The sequence below is a fragment of the Macrosteles quadrilineatus genome, unplaced genomic scaffold (assembly GCF_028750875.1).
Source record: "Macrosteles quadrilineatus isolate MER2022 unplaced genomic scaffold, UCM_ALF_1.0 Scaffold_2__2_contigs__length_208266976, whole genome shotgun sequence".
Lineage (NCBI taxonomy): Eukaryota > Metazoa > Arthropoda > Insecta > Hemiptera > Cicadellidae > Macrosteles > Macrosteles quadrilineatus.
Window position 1 is genome coordinate 137,709,787 of NW_026542595.1, and position 18,329 is coordinate 137,728,115.

The 18,329-nt window shown below is 36.9% G+C and overlaps 2 protein-coding genes across 2 annotated transcripts in view; one reads left to right on the forward strand and one right to left on the reverse strand.

Moving 5' to 3' along the window:
• LOC128987891 (proline-rich protein 36-like) overlaps positions 1–11,816 on the forward strand; it is a 32,203-nt gene extending 20,387 nt beyond the window's left edge. The window contains exons 3-6 of the mRNA XM_054408971.1: positions 7,999–8,196; positions 8,667–8,857; positions 9,190–9,764; positions 11,590–11,816. Of these exons, the coding sequence (XP_054264946.1) occupies positions 7,999–8,196; positions 8,667–8,857; positions 9,190–9,764; positions 11,590–11,681 (1,056 nt within the window). The 3' untranslated portion in view covers positions 11,682–11,816. The remainder of the gene's footprint in view (positions 1–7,998; positions 8,197–8,666; positions 8,858–9,189; positions 9,765–11,589) is intronic.
• Positions 11,817–13,432: 1,616 nt separating this feature from the next.
• Positions 13,433–18,329, reverse strand: part of LOC128984947 (guanylate cyclase 32E-like) — a 78,718-nt gene continuing 73,821 nt past the window's right edge. The window contains exons 20-24 of the mRNA XM_054404317.1: positions 18,023–18,197; positions 17,204–17,394; positions 16,155–16,254; positions 15,265–15,410; positions 13,433–13,809 (exon numbers count right to left, since the gene is read on the reverse strand). Coding sequence (XP_054260292.1) covers positions 13,714–13,809; positions 15,265–15,410; positions 16,155–16,254; positions 17,204–17,394; positions 18,023–18,197 — 708 coding nt within the window. The 3' untranslated portion in view covers positions 13,433–13,713. The remainder of the gene's footprint in view (positions 13,810–15,264; positions 15,411–16,154; positions 16,255–17,203; positions 17,395–18,022; positions 18,198–18,329) is intronic.

An 18,329-nucleotide genomic window follows, 5' to 3' on the forward strand; every position in this document is an offset into this window, starting at 1 on the left:
GCTTGGTGAGTCGTATTATATAAACCTATAACACAATAGATTCAAAGCAGCATATCCAGATTTTTGTTCGCGTTAGGCGTAAAAATGTGAAAATCGTTTGGCTTTTCTGGCTCTAACTTTGTCGCTATCCGAGTTTGGTATCTTGCTGAATACAAGTTGTACACCGACAATTTAGTTTTTAGAGCATAACGGAAACAATGACTTGTCAATTATAGTTGGGCGTTCGGTCAAAAACGACTCCATTGACTTCCTACGGTGACAGCGCACATTGCGAATGCAACAATGGGACAAAATAAAGGCGACGTAATAATAACAGTGTTGCAAGCCACGTACTGCCTATAACATTGTTACGTCATCCCAGAAGTACCGGCGGTTAGTGCTGCCATCTGTGGTGCAAACCGCAAACTATAAAGATCACGACTATATGCAGCACGACTGGGGTAATTTGGGTAATCGCGATGGGTACAGATAGACTACAAAGATAATTGAGTTAATTTCCGTATTTACAAGTCCATTTCATTTCCAGGGATGTCAAATGTGTCAAAATATAGTGTATGATATATGATATGATGATATGATATACTTGTTGAGCAGCTTTTGATTTAGCTAGAAAGAAAAAAAACAATATCGAGTCCACATGGGTAAAGTTTCCATACAAAAACTATTGACTTTCCTCAGGGTAGAACTGGTGACCTAATTATTTGGCAATCACCATAATTCCTTCAGATAAGCATTTCTCATTTACGATCATTATCCACATCTACGCGTTTGCAAAATCATTCTTACAATCACTTTCACAAACAATAGTATTAACTAGTTATTTTAGTTAATTACTTGGTTTTGTTAGTGGGTTAATTTACTCATTGAAAAGGAAATAACAATCTCCATATGAAAGGCAGCAGGATAATTATTGCAATGATGTGGAAAAGTCCATCGATGCGATGCAAGAAAGCGGGAGGATGATACAGGGAAAGTCATGATGTTGATCGGGCAGAGAGCCATGGGAACAGCGTCGTGAGAGTCTACATAAAGTAGGAAAGTAAATAATCACAACCTCAGCAAGTCTCGAACTTTGGCTCCGGGCCATCACGTATAATCTGGAAACGGCGACAGTGAATCCTGAAATATGCTGGTGTGAACCCATAACCTTGTAGCCGTCGTTGTTATTGTTGTAAGGGACTTGGAGTAGGCCTAATTGTGATTTGATAGTTTACTAGGAATATTTTCGAAAATCTTGAAACCAGTAACTGTAGTGTGCTTAGGATTTGAGTCGTAACCAAAATCTAGTAACTTTTCTGCTGATATTGAACACCACCAAGATCATATCGTTGCTATCAAAAGGAATTTGTTTCTTGACAGTTTACTGTGATTCTGTGTATTCTGGTTAAAAAGCGTGCATGAACTAAGGATTTTAGTCGTCAATAAATTACCATAAGGATGGTAACCAGAAAGTTTGGTTTGGAGCTATGGAAGTTATCGTAAACCGTTAGAACTGCATTTACTTTATACCACTAAGCGTCTCAAGTCATTGAAATACTTCACAGTAAAACGATACACGCAATAATGTGCAAATATAAATGGTAATGTCTTTGATTTGTGTGCAATTGCCAATGGAAATTTTACGGTTTTGTGTAAAGGAATGGTAAATAATCTGGTCTTGTTACTATCTAACTCCAACCTTTTTTATAGGCATCGTCAATTGATCACCCACTGACAAATCCAATCAAAACAATGTTCAGAATCTATCTCGCTCTGTATCAAAACAACAATCTTTATTTGAAGGCGAGCGTTATAACCACCCTGCTACTCAGACAAATACAAACGCGAGCTTTCCTTTTGCATGGGTGAGCTTGGTTTTTTCAACGATACCTGTTGCAACGAGAAACAATATCCATGTAACAGAGAGTGCAGCGAGATTATAAGGTACTGAACGGATACAGCGACCTGAAGCGAGCGAAGGATAATGTTGAATGTGGGCTCGAACTGGGTCAAGGCGTCGGAACTGTGGGGAACAACCTCTACATGGGCACATCGTGGGTAGGGAGTCTTGTAATGAAGACGTTCAAACAATAACGACTGCTGAAAATAAAATATAGTAGCGCAGAAAACAAATTTGGACTCAAAAATGTTATTTTAACTAAAAATAATTTAGTTAAATGTTGCAATTGATTATTTAACACATTATGTATCAAAAGTTAATTTTGATATTGCAATTCTAGTAAATTAAATAGCCTACCAACACTTTAGTTTAATTTTTATATTAAAATTATTTTTTACTTGTAGAATTTTTAGTTTGGGTATTTTAAATTTTCTGGGAAAAAGCTTTATTTTTAGGCCATGCGACAAATTTTTTCAATTAATTAAACGAGGTGTTAGCCCGTCCTACGTACGGGAATTCAGTAGTCAGTTAAAACCGTGTACAATTCAGATCAGCTAGTTTACACATAAAGACAAAGTTTCTTGCAGTTTTAATGTGAAAAATCATCTTGTAAACAAATGCTGTGTGACCAAATATGTTAGCGAATTTCCCATATAGGGAATAAGCTATTACCGTAGTACTCATGGTAAGACCTGGACGCGGGACCGATTTTTTTTTTCGTTTTGAGGTCCCTAGAGGCCAAAAACACCATCCGTTCAAATTCATATATATATATATATATATATATATATTTATATATATATATATATATATATGTGTCCGTCAGCACGATAACTCGAGCAAAAATGATCCGATTTTGATGAAATTTGGTACAAACGTGTAAACGTACGTTTATTCGAACGAGTTCGCGATCCAGCATGATCGGACCATGGGAACGGGTGTTTACGGGGGGTTTTATGGGGTAAAAATAGGTTTTTCCCATTTTTGACCCAAAAAACACAAAATTTAGCAATTTATTTCCAAACCATTTTTTAGAGCTTAAAAAAACAAATAATTTAGTATATTGAAGCGTTATTATGCGCCTAATGGTTACGGAGAAAATTCCAAAAAATTGTAAATTTAAAATTCCCATGTTATTCTTATGGAGAATGAGTAAACTATTGTAGTTTGCTTGTTTATGAACATATTTTGATCAAATTTGGAAAATGTTTTTATTTCTTACTAACTATTAACATTTTACAAAAAAAAAACAGTTTTACCCTCCCTGATGCAGCAAACCTAAGTACTTGTTAAACTAATTCTATTTAAATCGGGAATAAATGCTATATTTTTAAGTAGACAGTTCAGTGTAAATCCAATCAGTCAAATGGAAATTCGCTTAGTCTGCAGGTTTGCTGCGGCGGGGGTATTTTTATTCTATCATAGCCTATACGATATGCATTTTAGATCCGATAATTTTACAATAAAACAGCAATTCTGCAATTTTTGCGATGTGAAAAGCGTTGAAGTGAGATTTGCAGCCGATTCTCACAGACGCACACTGATTATAAGTAGCCCACAGTAGAGAGAGTAATAGTCAATTAAGAAGTGTATAGACTTAGTCAACGATACCACCTTCCATAGCATACCTGCCTCTTCCATAATTATTATCACCATAATACAACTACTTTACACAATTCCCTGTAGGTCTGAATAGAAACGACCTAAAATAAAACGATAATATCCAATAAAATTCACAGTACACATAAATCGTCACACCTATCCTTTATATCAATTTCACTGCATTAATTGCTAAATAAATAAGTGTAAACAAAGAAAAGTAAAAACAATAACAGTTTGTTTTGAAACAGCTGTTTGGTTCAAATAACATTGATTTGAAAAGAAAAGAACCCACGATTACTAAAAGAACTGGTCACATGTAGCAGGAATATAAGAAGCAAACACGCTAGTAAAGCTTATGACGTAATTGTCAATGTTTATTATCCATACGGTTATCAGGTCCATCCCTAATAATTACCCACCCTCATTGAATAAGTGTACATCGTAATTTCCCATATTAGTTAATTTAAACTACAATATATTCATAGTTGAAATAAAAGTGATATTTTAACGTTTGGGGGCGCTGATAGGCACCCCCAAACGTAACCACACTGAACACGATTTCATAAAAGGATGGTTTGTCTAATTGCAGTATCCTAGGTCAATGTTGACGATGTGTTCAATCTTTGTATAAAACTCGGCTGAGGTTGTGGTGGTAATTTAAAATCGTAATTCCTGATTATTCTTGATCTTCTTTTTATGACATCAATATTTCCGGGCCAAATCCTAACAAAGCTAAAGCAGACAAACATCAATTGTAAACAAAAAGCGACCATGAAGAATTAAAACATGTAAACATTGTTATTTTTCTATTCTTTCCTCGAAAAGTGAAATAGTAAAATAATTTACATTTATCCTTTTTTATTAAGACTCGTGTACAGAGCCTCGAATTGTACTGTGGTTTAATTACTTTTTGGTTAAAACTGTGTTCTAATTATCTCTACTAATCTTACTTATTTCCTATGCATATTTAATTAATCTGTCACCCTCTTACAGAAGAATTGAACGTATCAATGATTAGCATTACACATAGTATAAATAAGTCAACCCTAAGTATGTCTTTACATTTTTATCCAAATGCTGAATTTGTGACACAAAAGCTGAATATTTACAGCTGTTATGTTAAGCAAATTATTTTATGCCAAAAGCTAGTTTAGAATCTTAGCGTCGGCTGCTAGACTTTTTAAAAATTAAAACCTAATTTCTAAAAAACTGGGACCCTAAACTAAAATTATGGCTTCGACATTCCCTAGTTCTCAAAATTATCTTTCTTTCAACACAAAAATCATGAAAAATCCGTCGAGTGGTTGATTCAGAATGGTGAAATAAAAAAACACTGTTTCGTTTTAATATTATAGATATAGATTAAATATCCAACTTCCTAATTATTTTATATGGGAAATGTTTATACAACAGTAAAATTGGTCATATTGGAGTTGTTACAGTATAAGAAGCCCACAAGGAATTACAAAATAAAAGAAAATGAGTGGGGTGAGATAAAATAAGGCCCCCAAACAGAATTGTTAAAAGAGAACTGAGACATGAAAGTTAAAGTGAAAAAAAAAAACGTAAAGAATAAGAGAAAGATCAAAATAACATAACATGGTGAGGTAGTAATAAAGGTTTACAGGAGATGAATCAGAATAGTAAAAAGAGAGAGGGTGAAAGGTAGGGTTCACAATAAAAAAGGAAAACCAAGATGCAAGAGACAGCTAAGTAAAAACATATTGACGATTGCGTAACCGTAAAAAATATCAAAGAAGTAAATGTGTTGAAGAAGATTGAAAAAAAATTACGATTGTGTTGGAACATAGCTGTGGGTGTAGAAGAACGGAGGAATAGAGAGCGCGCGCGCGTGGTTGCAGACGGTCACCCAACCATAAGGTGTACTTTTCCAGACCCGACCAAGGGTTTAGTTCCACTGATCAACCATAAATTGAGAGCTGCGTAATACATTGTTGAGCAAATATGAATTGGCGTTTTCCAAGAGTGTGAAAACCTGTGGTCCACCCACATACTCAAACTTTCCCTCGCACAAATTGCTGGTTGACATTTGCAGAGTGACGTGGCTAAAGGTAGTAAACGGGAAAGGTTATGATTATACGGTGATAAATATGCAGAAGGACACAAACATGACACACACTGTAAAATGCATATGTTTATGGCAGACGCTACACTCTTTTAGATTTCTTAAAATCATTGTACGTAATACAAATATTTTATCACAATTACACAACAAACACAGTACATTCAAAATTATTCCTTAAAAGAAGGGATAGTTAATTTTTTTAAATAATCGGTTTTGTTAGGAATGTTTAGATGGAAATGCTAATCAACTATCTCTCAACAATTATTTAACGTTTATAGCGTCTCAAATCAAATGTTTCGTGCGGTAACCTTTATTGAATGTTAAGAAAATTAGATTCCTATAGCAGATTCAAATTATTGTACACAATAAAAACAAAATATCGTATTTTAAACTTAACAAATATTTGACAGTAATACATGGGTGGACGAAGCCTCTGAGGAAAAATCAACTAAATCATATGAAGCCAGTATCTTGTTTAAATAATCATCTTCATGTTGTATAAGTTATTTCATGATTTTACACGAACTGCGAGTAACATCACAACAGTCAAGATAACACACGAGACATTTCCAAACGACACGTTCGTCGACACAGTGACATTTCGCATTGGCCAACTCCACACTTTCCCACAGGTTAACAACCTCTGATGCAAGCATGTGAAGATGTTCACTATTGGCTACCGGACTTGGCTACATGACGGGTTGTTGAGCCTGCCTATGCAACTGACCTATTGGCGTGAAGGCAGGCTTTCCAAACTTGTCTGTCAAGAAAGGCAAGCCATCAAGTCTGAGAATATCTGTCATCTAGAGGTTATTTTGCTAAACAAATCTCAGTTGTTTTTTAGCGAACCTAGAACATTTTTATCGTATAGCAGATAAGATTTTATTGCCTGCGTCCCTACAGAAATAGTCTTCTATGTACCTAAGAAGACTAGGGAGCTGACAAAAACGTTTAAACGCCTTTTGTTCATCACTTATAGTATTAGCTTCTCATTTTCCAGACGGGAATGTTTAATTGATAATTTACTCTACCCAATTGGAAGACCTACCCAATCAGCTTCCCTTTATGGAGTGTCTGCTTTTGGAAAATGCAACTTTACCTTATCCGTGCTCTGATTTGGATCTAAATGCACTTTCCATCAGTGTCTGCGACAGTTACTTAACAGCTGTTTTGCCGGTTATAGCCAATGACGTAACTGCCGCCACGGCGCGAAGCCAGCGTTGCTCCCTTCCTGTTCCTGACAGTAGCTTTCTCCCAATCCGGGGATAAGCCTGGACCTCCTGGACAAGTAGGGTCCCACGGGATCTCTGAAACACCTTTTGCTTCAATGAAGCTCATTCCTCGAGTGGCGAACAAGAACAGACAATAACGTCTTACATCAATTGGTCATTGTTTACGTTGGTCGAATGAATGAAAATGAACTAAAAATAAAAATTTCTTATCAAACCATTGATATTAAGTGGTGATACTTCTTTGCAAACCACGAGATTACATTGAAGACGAGAAATTAGTTGTTCTGATTCGACTCTATACAAAGTTTGCTCATAGCTTCACAGGTAAATCCGCAATTTTTGCGATGTATTTAAATACTAGCTGTACCCGCGGGCTTTGCCCCGTTTAACTTCATAAGTATTCGCATGGCTCATTCACGTCCTGGTGCTGCGCTCACTTGCCTTCAGGTTAGCTCGTTCGCTACGCAAACTCGCCTCCAGGTAGAAGTTCGTTCGCTACGCTCACTCACCTTTTGGTTGGAAATTAGCTGTTATCACAAATAAAAAAAAATAATAGTGCTGCACCCTGTTGGTAATCCTTGTAACATTTATGCTATTGAACATCATAGAACAACCAACTTGATTAATTGAAACAGCTGTTAAGATTCATTAATTCCTTTTAAATATGAAAAACCATAAGGTTAACATGGGGAACTACAGAGCCTCTGGGGCGGAGCCCGAAAGGATTTTTGGGATAATAATATGCTTTAATGTTAATCGGGAATGTGAGTTATCATCATGCCAAATTTCAGCCCAATCCGTCCAGTAGTTTATGCGTGATTGAGCAACACATACACACACAAACACACACACACACTCACAAACTTTCAGATTTATAATATTAGTAAGATATGTGATGACATTTTATTTTCATAGCATTTTGTGAAACACTTGAAACTGTAGGCCTATTATTAGCGATTGTTCATGGTAAAAAATAATTTAAAAAAATTATAATTATTGACCCTTTATGAATTGTAATTCCGATAAAGTTTCTTTAGTAAACCTATTCTTAGTAGCTTAAGTTTGGTAAAAAAAATGTATTATAAATATTGATTATTTCCCGTTCTTTGTTCTATTGTTAGTTGACAGGAAACATCCTTCGACTGCTAATTGGTCGGAAATGATCACAAGAAGCAATAATTAACTATTTCTGTTTGCAGGAGATGGAGGATCAGCCGCAGTACCAGCACTTGGTAGACCCGCTGCAGTCGGATGAGAGCGTAGCTGCGGATAAGCGAGAGTCTCTGGTGCCGCCCCCACCCGCCCAGAATCTCCAGCAAGCCGCCCAGCAGCCTGATATGGCCACCCCTATTCAGATCAAGCTGCCACTCACTCTGGACTTCGACGATCTCGCTGGGGTAGGTTAAGATTTTAGGAAAACTTAGTCTATAATACAATGAAGAAGGGGAAAATTTACAGAACTGTTGTAATCCATGGTTTTTGGTGTCTGAACTTTGATGAGCCATAGATTTGATCTGTATAAAAAAAAAAAAAAAAAAAAAAAAAAAACTATCCACAATAGACTATACCTCGTTTTCAATGGGAGATATTTTAGGGGATTAAAAAACTTGCATTATTCTTAGTAAGAACAAAACCTTTACGGAATCAGCCAAGTGTTAGATTATGTTTGAATTTATTGATAGGAGGCACACCAGGTATAACTTGGAATTTTTCACATAAAATTCCAGATAATGTGTCTAACAAATCTACTTTATTCAGTCCTAAATTTATCTAGGTACCTACATGACGATTCTTTACAGTGATGTTAATATGGAAATGTATATTTCATCAACTCATGAACCAGCTGTAAATGAAATCTCTTCCACAGGCTCTCGTGGAGAAGAACCAGAGGTCCAGGATGAACTGCGTTGTAGAGAAACGTCGTGCCGAGGAGGTGATGGACCATCAGCCCAAGACTGTGCGACTACCTTTCGGCGTGAACCTGACGACTGACCCGCGTTACGAACACGTCACTGGTGAGAGGATGGCCATCTTCTGCGAGAGCGGCAACGACCAGAGGTAAGAATGTGGTGAGAGGTTTCCCTTTGTAGGAAAGTACAAACATAAAAATCGAATACATGAACCTGGTGATTCAGGGAAATGGACTTTGGATTTGGGAGTAAAACACTTTATTTGGCCCTTCATTTTTTGTCACATGGGAATCACCCTTTCTCCAAACTTTCGTATAGTGCGAGAAATAAAACGACCTTCATAAATCATAATACTATGACAAGTCTAGACCTAACTGTCACCATTATTCTACGCAGAGCCAAACATAATATCTTCAGATAAGTTCATTTCATATTATCATAATAATTCAGTTGTAGTTTAAACAACATATATTTTTACAGGCATGTTCCAGTAGACAACAGCATCGCCACCCCCGTCGTCGTGCCAGTTCCCATCCACCAAGAGGCGATGCACCTGATCCCCATGCCAATGCCCATGGGTTCCAACGGTCCAATGTTCCCTCCCCACGGTCAAATGTTCCCTCCCAACGGTCCTATGTTCCCTCCTCATGGTGGACCTCCCCCTCCCCACATGATGCCACGTCATCCTCAGCAGATGATCCACCCACCGCCACCACAGCACTACCCTCATCCCCACCCAGCCCAGACCCAGGCTATCCCTCAGATGGCTCACCCGGAGATCCCAATGTCTATCCTGACCCGTATCGCCCAGGAAGAGGCGGAGTCCAAGGATGACTCACCGGTTCACATTATCGCCAGGGAGGAGATTATCCCGGTGTTTCACCCAGCTAGTCCCGAGGGAAGGGCGATGAACCTCCCTCAGCACCCTGCTCCCGTCCCAGCGGAGATGGTGCAGCCACCCCCACCGCCTCCACAGTTTGCTAGGAGTATGCAGATGCCACAGACTACCCAGCTGCACCCGGCCCCACCAGTGGAGCAACAAACAAGGCCACATTGTAAGTAGAAGATCTCGAGATGAGGTTGGTATAGTGGCACAGCCCTTTAAAGGTCTATGAACCTTTGTTCAAGTACCACCATCTAACTATGGACAACTAATCATGTAACAGTTCAGTGACCCTTTGGTTTGGAATTCATCTTATGATTACATCTCATCCAACAGGGAGAAATTAAGTATCTTATGTGTTGTTGATCTGAAGTGTCGTTGTATCAAAACCCCTTCACGTCGTCATATGGTAATTTATTTTAGGTAACAACCTGAAACGTCATCTGCAGAATTAAAAAAGGAAATAAAATTCGCTTTCCTTCATGGGTTGTAAGTACTGACTAAACGTGGGGAAGAAACTACAATAAAATCTAGTTACTATTACAAGTAATCTGTTTAGAAATCGAGTGGGTGCTCGATTAAGACAACCAACGAAATCTCCAAACATTGTTAGACAAATAATAGGTCTGGACAAATAATAGGCTAGGGAAAGCTGCGACAGGGACCGTAGCGCTGGACGTCACACAATGGTGGTAATGGAGGAAACAGTGATGGGTAGGGGACAAAGGTGCTCATTACAGTTTGACAGAGAGGTGGCCTTTCGCTGACCTAGTGGACGCCGTCCTCACGTCCTGCTGTCAGACTATGGGAGAGACTCAGACTGTCACCAGCGATGTAATGTGCGATGTGTTGGTGGAACCCATTGTTGAATCGGATCGGAATGCGAGTTGTTTATAAGTAAACCACTAATACTGAAAAAGGAAACCAATAAAAGAGGTCAAAAGAAAGAAATCAAATAAAAAAATTAAAATAAATATAGATACTGCGATTACGTTAAGAGGAGTGTGAAAGTATGTATACAAAATAAAATTACAGTAACAATTGATTTAATTCCTACTAGATCTGTACAAAAACAGATATTTAGAGTTTTGTAAAGTAATTTCAAGCAAACGAACGGAAATTGATTACTACAGCCCTACTTCAAGTGACTTATCATCTTACTGAAAATCTAAAGCCTGTTTGGATCAATTTGGCTGCCAATACCAAAATTATTATGCTCTACGCAAATGAAGGGGATGTAAATGAGGTTAGGCTAGGTTATGTTGTGTTAGAAGTTGTTAGGTTGGAAAGGGAGACTCTAGGTTTAGCATAGCGTATTGTTGTGATTGATGGCAAGGCATACGGTTAGGTTAGTCTAGGTTCGTTCCCTTACGAAATTTTAATAACACAATTCATTTATCTGTATTACATGGACATACATTGACTGTTACTAATTTAAATAATCTCATTTTGCAAACAGCTAGATAAGGTCCGATTTTCAAAGTGGCAGCCAAAATTTTAGGAAAAAACTCCCCAACAAGGTTCTTAACATTTTATCGTTTAAATTAAACTAGAGGTCGTCCAGTGGTCGAAAACTCGACCAAAAATATGCAATGTACAGATTTTTAAAAATATGTAATGTAAAGTATTATTGTGCAAACCTCTCTATTTTCACCCCACGCTGTAAATAAAACATGTGATTGGAATTTCTTCCAATTGTTTTGATTTTCTGTTTGTATTTTGTTGTTATTTCGTCACCAGCATGGCAACCCATAGGACCCACGTTAAAGTTATATACGTTTTAAATCAAACTCTTGTGCTTATTTCTGAGCCTATATTAATTTATTAAGAGATTCTGCACATCTATATGAATATATCTTTCAAACAGTATGCGTTGATTTCCCTTGACATGCACACGAGCTGAGAAAAAAGGTTTTAAAGAAACATGCTTGCCTATTAATATATAGATAACTCTCTAAATGAAAACATCTAATATTATTTCAAAATGTGTTTTCTAGACGTGCAGCCCAGGTCTGTACGCAGCGTGGAAGATACGTTCCTGAAGAGAGAGAAGAGAGTGAAGCGTTGTGCATGTGACTGCTCATGCTAGACGCAACTGACCAATCAAACTTGTACATTTGTCATGACGTCACACCCTCTACATACGACGCATGCGCACCCACTCGGGCTGTGTTTCTGTTATTAATAGATTTCTTAATAAACTTCTATGTTATGTTTTCTTTAACTATGGTTGTTGCGTCTTTAAATCAATCCCTTATAGTTGTATAACATCTTTTACCCAACCCTCCATGTCAAACTTCCTTATCCCAAGTTTGATATAAACAACTTATTTACTCACTTGGTGAAGTAAAGTTTCAAAAACTCACTCGGTGAAGTAATGAAACCCATTCCACCAGCTGTTGATTTAGCCAGGGTTCTCTATCAACATCCAAATGTATAAGAACAGCTGATTCAAATTCCTAATCATCGAAGGCTTCCAACATTTTTATCATGGGTCCGAAACCCTTTAATTTACCATATGAGTACTGTATCCGCACAAGCTGTAGCATTCTTTGATCATTGAACTTGTATTAAGTATTCCTGTTGACCTTTTGATGAAGAAAGCTATCGTCCCATCCATTCCACACCCATTATTTCCTCATATTCCCTTAAAATACACATCCTAGTTTGTTGATGTCGTAGAGTTTTAATGCAATATAATTTTGTACACATAATATAATCTTACTGTACTGTTCTGTGTAGTATTCTTTGGTTTGTTTATAATTTGTAGGTGATTTTGTTGCATTTTATGGTAATCTGTTGTCTACATACATCGGACGGAAACATTATGAAACATTCAAGTAAAGAAACATACATAAAATGTTACATGAATACATGATTTTTGAAAATCCTAAATGAGCAAATAATAGGTTTTTGAATGTCTGTTTAGGTGTTTATTGTTTACTTTAAACTACCCTCAGATGATGTAAAAAGTCATACCTGTAATGCAGAATCATCCAGTAACATTATAATGTTGTTGAAAAATTTTGAGAGGTCTTGATTTAAACTCTACTTTCTAATAGAACACATCTTTGTAGGGGACAGCAGCCTAGTTCTTGATGGAAATGTCATAATTATACCCCTCTTTATCTGTGATTCTGCGAATGGTTTGATATTTATCCAATATACGGTTTTCTTTTTCGAAAAATTAGACATAATTTCTTTTTAGAAGGGTCTATTTATTATGGAGCCGAGCTTGTTTCTGTCTACGCGTTCTGAACGTAAAACTTTCTGACTGGACTGAAATTGCCATTTTACCCAAAGAGCGGCCATGGGCCTCCTGCCAACACATGACTATCCATGTTCTTAAAATCATATCGGGCTTTGTTTTTTGGTCACTAACAATGTTGTGGTTTTTGAAATACTCCACGTTCTATCCTGGAACCGTTTTCCACATCACTTCAGGCTAGGTCTAGAGGGTGTTGTGGCACTATCACTCAAAATCCATTGGTGATTGGTGCAATTTAAAGGACCTCGTGGACCAAAGTGCCGCACTCCACTAGTAGATCAGCTAGCTCCTGGCAATGTAACTTTAGAGGGAAAATGATAAGAGTAAAACGCTATTTAATTGCATTAATATTTCAAAACAATAATTTTATTGTTAACCGCAATATTGGATATGAAAAAGTGAAATAGCCTATCTGTTTGTTTAATTGCATAATTAAGTTATCCGTTTAATGTTTCATCTCTAAATCTAATAATTAATGAAAATAGCACACTTAAGTTGTCTACTATGTAGATTGATGTATTTGTAAGTTCTTGGTAGGGCAAGTAACCAATAAAAAGCCAAATATTTCCCACAAATTTTATTACATCAACGAGTAAAAATAAATATGTGTAAATAGGTATAAATAAATATATTTATCACAAGAAACATCTATCACAGAGATCGGACGCATAACAGGCAATGGAGTTGAGTCTAAAGTTTTACATTATAGTCAAACTCTGTTTTTAGGAGTTTTCTGTAGAATACCTCCTTTCAATGAAGCCAACTCGACTATAATGCAGTGTTGCGTATGTGGTAGAACAGTGTAGTCTGCAATGCCACATAGTAACTGACAAAATGTCTGATCTTAGTTTAATCAAACAAAACTGGTGTCTTTAAATGTAATGAGTGGAGCTGAGCAATGGCCTCTCTTGGTAGAACTTCCGCCTGGCCTTGGTAATGGCAGGGACTCCTGGAAAACACAAAAATGAAATATTATGTGTAATGTTACTGGTCTTAAAAAAATGTTAACAAATAGTTTATGGATTTGTTCATATTTATGTGTTTTCAAATATTAAATGTTACTGCGATACGTATGGGGTTAGGACATAAACCACCTTGTACTATAAGAAAGGAATAGAATTGTATTTTCAATGTTAAGGTAGTAGCAAGCTTTATTATACAGACTGTCCCAAAAGTCCCGGACCGGTTTAATATTTTCTAAACGACACCAGATAAATCAATAAGATTTGGTACATCAACACCACACCTAAAAATCTACTTTTTTAAGGACATATCAATTTTCTGTCATATCATGGGGACGTCCCGCAAGGAGTCAGAAGGAAATCTTAAACAGAAGCATAGGTTGACATGTACATCAAATTAAAGGTCTTTACTAGCAGAATATAATGCCGAAAATTTGAACTCAAAGGGACAACCGAGCCAAGAATGACAGTGGTTCAAAGATTCATTTAATTTGCATTGCTATTATACGCTTTAACCTCAGGGGGCACAGCCCTAGGAATCGGAACATTTTTTTTAACGTAAGCATAGGTCGATATGCACATCAAATTAAAGGTCTTCACTAGTAAATTACAATGCCGTAAATTCAAGCTCAAAAATAACGCCTGGGTAAAAAATGGCAGTCGTTCAAAAATTCAAAATGGCTGATTTAAGAAATATTTGAACGGCTGGCATTTTTTACTCAGTTATCCATTTGAGTTCAAATTTGCGGCATTATATTTTGCTAGTAAAGGTCTTAAATTTGATGTACATGTCAACCTATGCTTCTATTTAAGATTTCCTTCTGACTCCTTGCGGGACGTCCCCATGATATGACAGAAAATTGATATATGTCCTTAAAAAGTAGATTTTTAGGTGTGGTGTTGGTGTACCAAATCTTATTGATTTATCTGTTGTCGTTTAGAAAATATTAAACCGGTCCGGGACTTTTGGGACAGTCTGTATAAATTGTCCCAGTTGGATTAAGCCACTGACTGATTGTGCTGTACTAATTTATGGCAATTATGTACACATCCCAACTGAGCAAATCAGAGTAGTAGACAATTTATTGCAATCAATAGCAGTTTTTGAGTCATATTAATTATAACAGCGACACAAAATACACAGAGAATAGTGTTTTAGACTGTAGCACATTCAACATGGACATTACCATGTGTTTGGAATGGTACGTTCTTATAAAAGAATTTATATTAAAAGAAAATTGGATACAGCTGGTCCAGAAAGATTAGATGTCTACTCCATCATATAAAAGTCAGCGATGAAACTGAAACTGCTAGGCGATGGTCTCATTCTCTTAAAAGTCCCTCTTTAGTCGCCTCTGAAACTTGGCGACCTCATCTCATTCCCAAGTCAAAGCTGAAGCACCTACCTCGTGACTTTCTAAAGCAACTGCTGACGCACTTACCTGACTGTTGTGACTAGAGTAGGATCTGACTGCTCTCAGATGCAGCTGGTGCAGCAACCTCGCCACGGTCGCATCTCCGGACTCAGCTTCAGGCAGCAACTCAGTGCCAGTCGGTCGGCGAAGTAGGTCCGGTGTCTCACTTATACCTGCACATTGGCCTTTGTACTTGGAATTTACGAAAATAAACAATAAGTCGATACAAGTATTGATTACGGACATTTGATTTTATGAAATTTGACCAGTGTGATCTAGTAAGTATTGAACATTCAGACACAAGGTACTTTGATGCTAAGCTGAATTGGTGTAGTATTATCAATCATACTGAAAGTATATGGATTTACTACAAACTGAAGTATGATGATAGTAAGTTAATCATTTTTAAAAAGCTAATATTCTACCAACCTAAGTATAACGAGTATGTTATAACATTTTAAAATCATATTCTCAATTAAATCATGCAGTTCATTTCCAACATTGTATTCGAACACATCATACGAAATACAAACATGAACTCAACTGTATGGACATTAAAAGAAAACGAAAGCTCCAATTTACTCAACTTTAGAGATTTGAGTTTTTTGTGTAATAATTTTCCTCGTAATTGAGCAATGGCTTAAAGTGGCTTTAAGCCGAAGCAAAACAATGACTTGAAACTTGTTTAGACCCATTTAATATTTATGGAATCAACATTTATTTTGCTGATTTTTCAAGGAAATTGTTACACTTAAACATCAAAGCACTTAGCACATCTACAATCTAACGAAATCAAAACATTGACAAATCTGGCTACTAAAACGTTATCATGCTTCTTACAACAAATATTATTTCTGGAAATAAGGAAAATAAATAAAACAACAAAGTTACATGATGACTGCAGTAGTTTGCCGTACGTTCATTGCTGAGGCAGCCAGTCAGGACTGCTTGTAGACGCTCTAGTCGCTTGGCTGGGTCCTCCCCCACCAGCCAATATGTCAGCATCTCTCCCTTGCCCTAAAAATCGAAAAAAGTAACATACTAAGACATGAAAAGGTAGAATTTTACAAGTTCCCTTCTTCTTAATCTAAACGCAATGTTAAGAGTCCTTGGAGGCTAGCGGCCATCTTGGATACATTCAAACAGCTGCTGAAGGACATGGTGGAATAGAAGTTTTATCGTCCAAAAATATTTTTTCCCAAACACCAAAGTGATTATAATTTAAATAGGTATATAATATACTGTGAGATTAGTAATGTTCTTTGTAGTTTTAAATTGTTCTCCAGGGGAGTTCCCCGACTAACTTTGCCTTATATTTACACCAAAAACGTTATATTTCAGTTATTGTTTATCAGTTATTTTTCTTGGTATCATTTGATAGGGAATGAAAAATGCAAAAAAAATATCCTTGACACTTTTTATAGAATTAGCTGTTTTTGAGTTATTTAAGTTATACAAATTCAAACGGCCGCCATTTTAAAATTTACTATTGGACCAGCTTTATTATTTTTTTCTTTAATAGGTCTTGTGTATGTTAACATGCTTGTAAAATTTCAAATTTGTTGAATGAAAAACTTCACAGAAAAAAGTTGTTTGTATAAAAAACAAAATGGCGGATTGCTATGCATTTTCGGACAAACATACACATAAACTTTTTTCTTCCTTTTAGTATGAGGATTCATTTCCCAAAGTCATGAAACGTTTTTTATGAACACCGTGAATAAAATACAAAATCTACAAGAGTGTACAAAAAATGAATATAAAAAGAATTCCATTCCATCTTAGGAGTAAATAAATATGCAATGCCTTTAGCAATTAATTGTTGTTAATGTCTATGCCACTGACATTTTCCATTAAGGTAAGTTGTCTAAAATCACTCAAATTTTGTGAACATGCCGTAAATCTAATCTCTCTGGCTTTAAAGTCTGAGACGCCAACTCAGCTAGCATCAGATCCCCAATCTTACCTTGATCATAGTCAGCCCTCTCTCCTCAATGATGTACCCTCCCAGTCTCTGTAGCAGCTCAGTGGTTGTGTGAGAGATGTGTATACGGAAAGGCTCTCCAGTGCTCTCCATACGAGAGGCGGTGTTAACTGTGTCCCCGAACAAGCAATACCTCGGCATCTTCAGGCCTACCACTCCAGCTACACAGTGACCTGAGTACAAAGTATTCATGGTACTACTAAGAAATGCAAAGTTAGCTTCATTCCTGTCCTACAAAGTGCTTCAGAATGAGATGTTGCATTCAACGCTTTATATCTCTTAGATAAAACCTAATTTTGAATCATCATCAAGTGGTTAAGCTTTGTTGTAAGGGGGTTCCTAACCCGTCGATTTTCACCGACTGTGAAATTTTCACAAGGTAGTCATTTTCACAGCTTGTTTGCCTCAACGATCACCCAATTTGATGAACGGAATTTAGAGTAGGATTTCAACGTGTAGGGTTCATGAAGAATTTGTTTAGTGATGCTGATTTTAAGCATTTAAAGTTGTAGTTTAAAATTCCCATCACAGAATGGTAAAACGGTTGTCTTACGACTATTTTGGGTTCTTGATTCTTACTACGTCTTCAGATGTAGGAGAAATATCATGCAATGTTTTAAGTTCCTTCCCGACTGAAGCCGTGATCAAATTACTGATCCTGAAAAGTCGTAAAATATTATTTTATTGAACAGTAGTAAAAATGTCAGCAAATTTACTTTTGAAAATTGAAAACAAAATGTAGAAATTATTGACTTGACCCATGTGAGGTTCTCGAGAAGAATCCCAAAGACAATGGTATACCTGAATGTATCCCGATCCTCAGTCTGAGAGGTTCGCCAGGCTTGTGACGTATCTCGAACCTCTGGATCTTGCTGAGCATGTGGAGCGCCATGGAGGCTATTTCTCCCGCGTGTCTGTCACCGTTCCTGATCGGCAGACCGCTCACCACCATGTACGCGTCACCTATCGTCTCTACCTGCAAAGTAAGAGGAAATATCCCCAGCTGTTCTAAATGATTTATTAAACTTTTATTCTACGCTTTCCACTTTAAGATGAGTAGCCGAGTGCTTATAGTGTTCACCTGAACGGTATGATCCTGTAAAAGGCC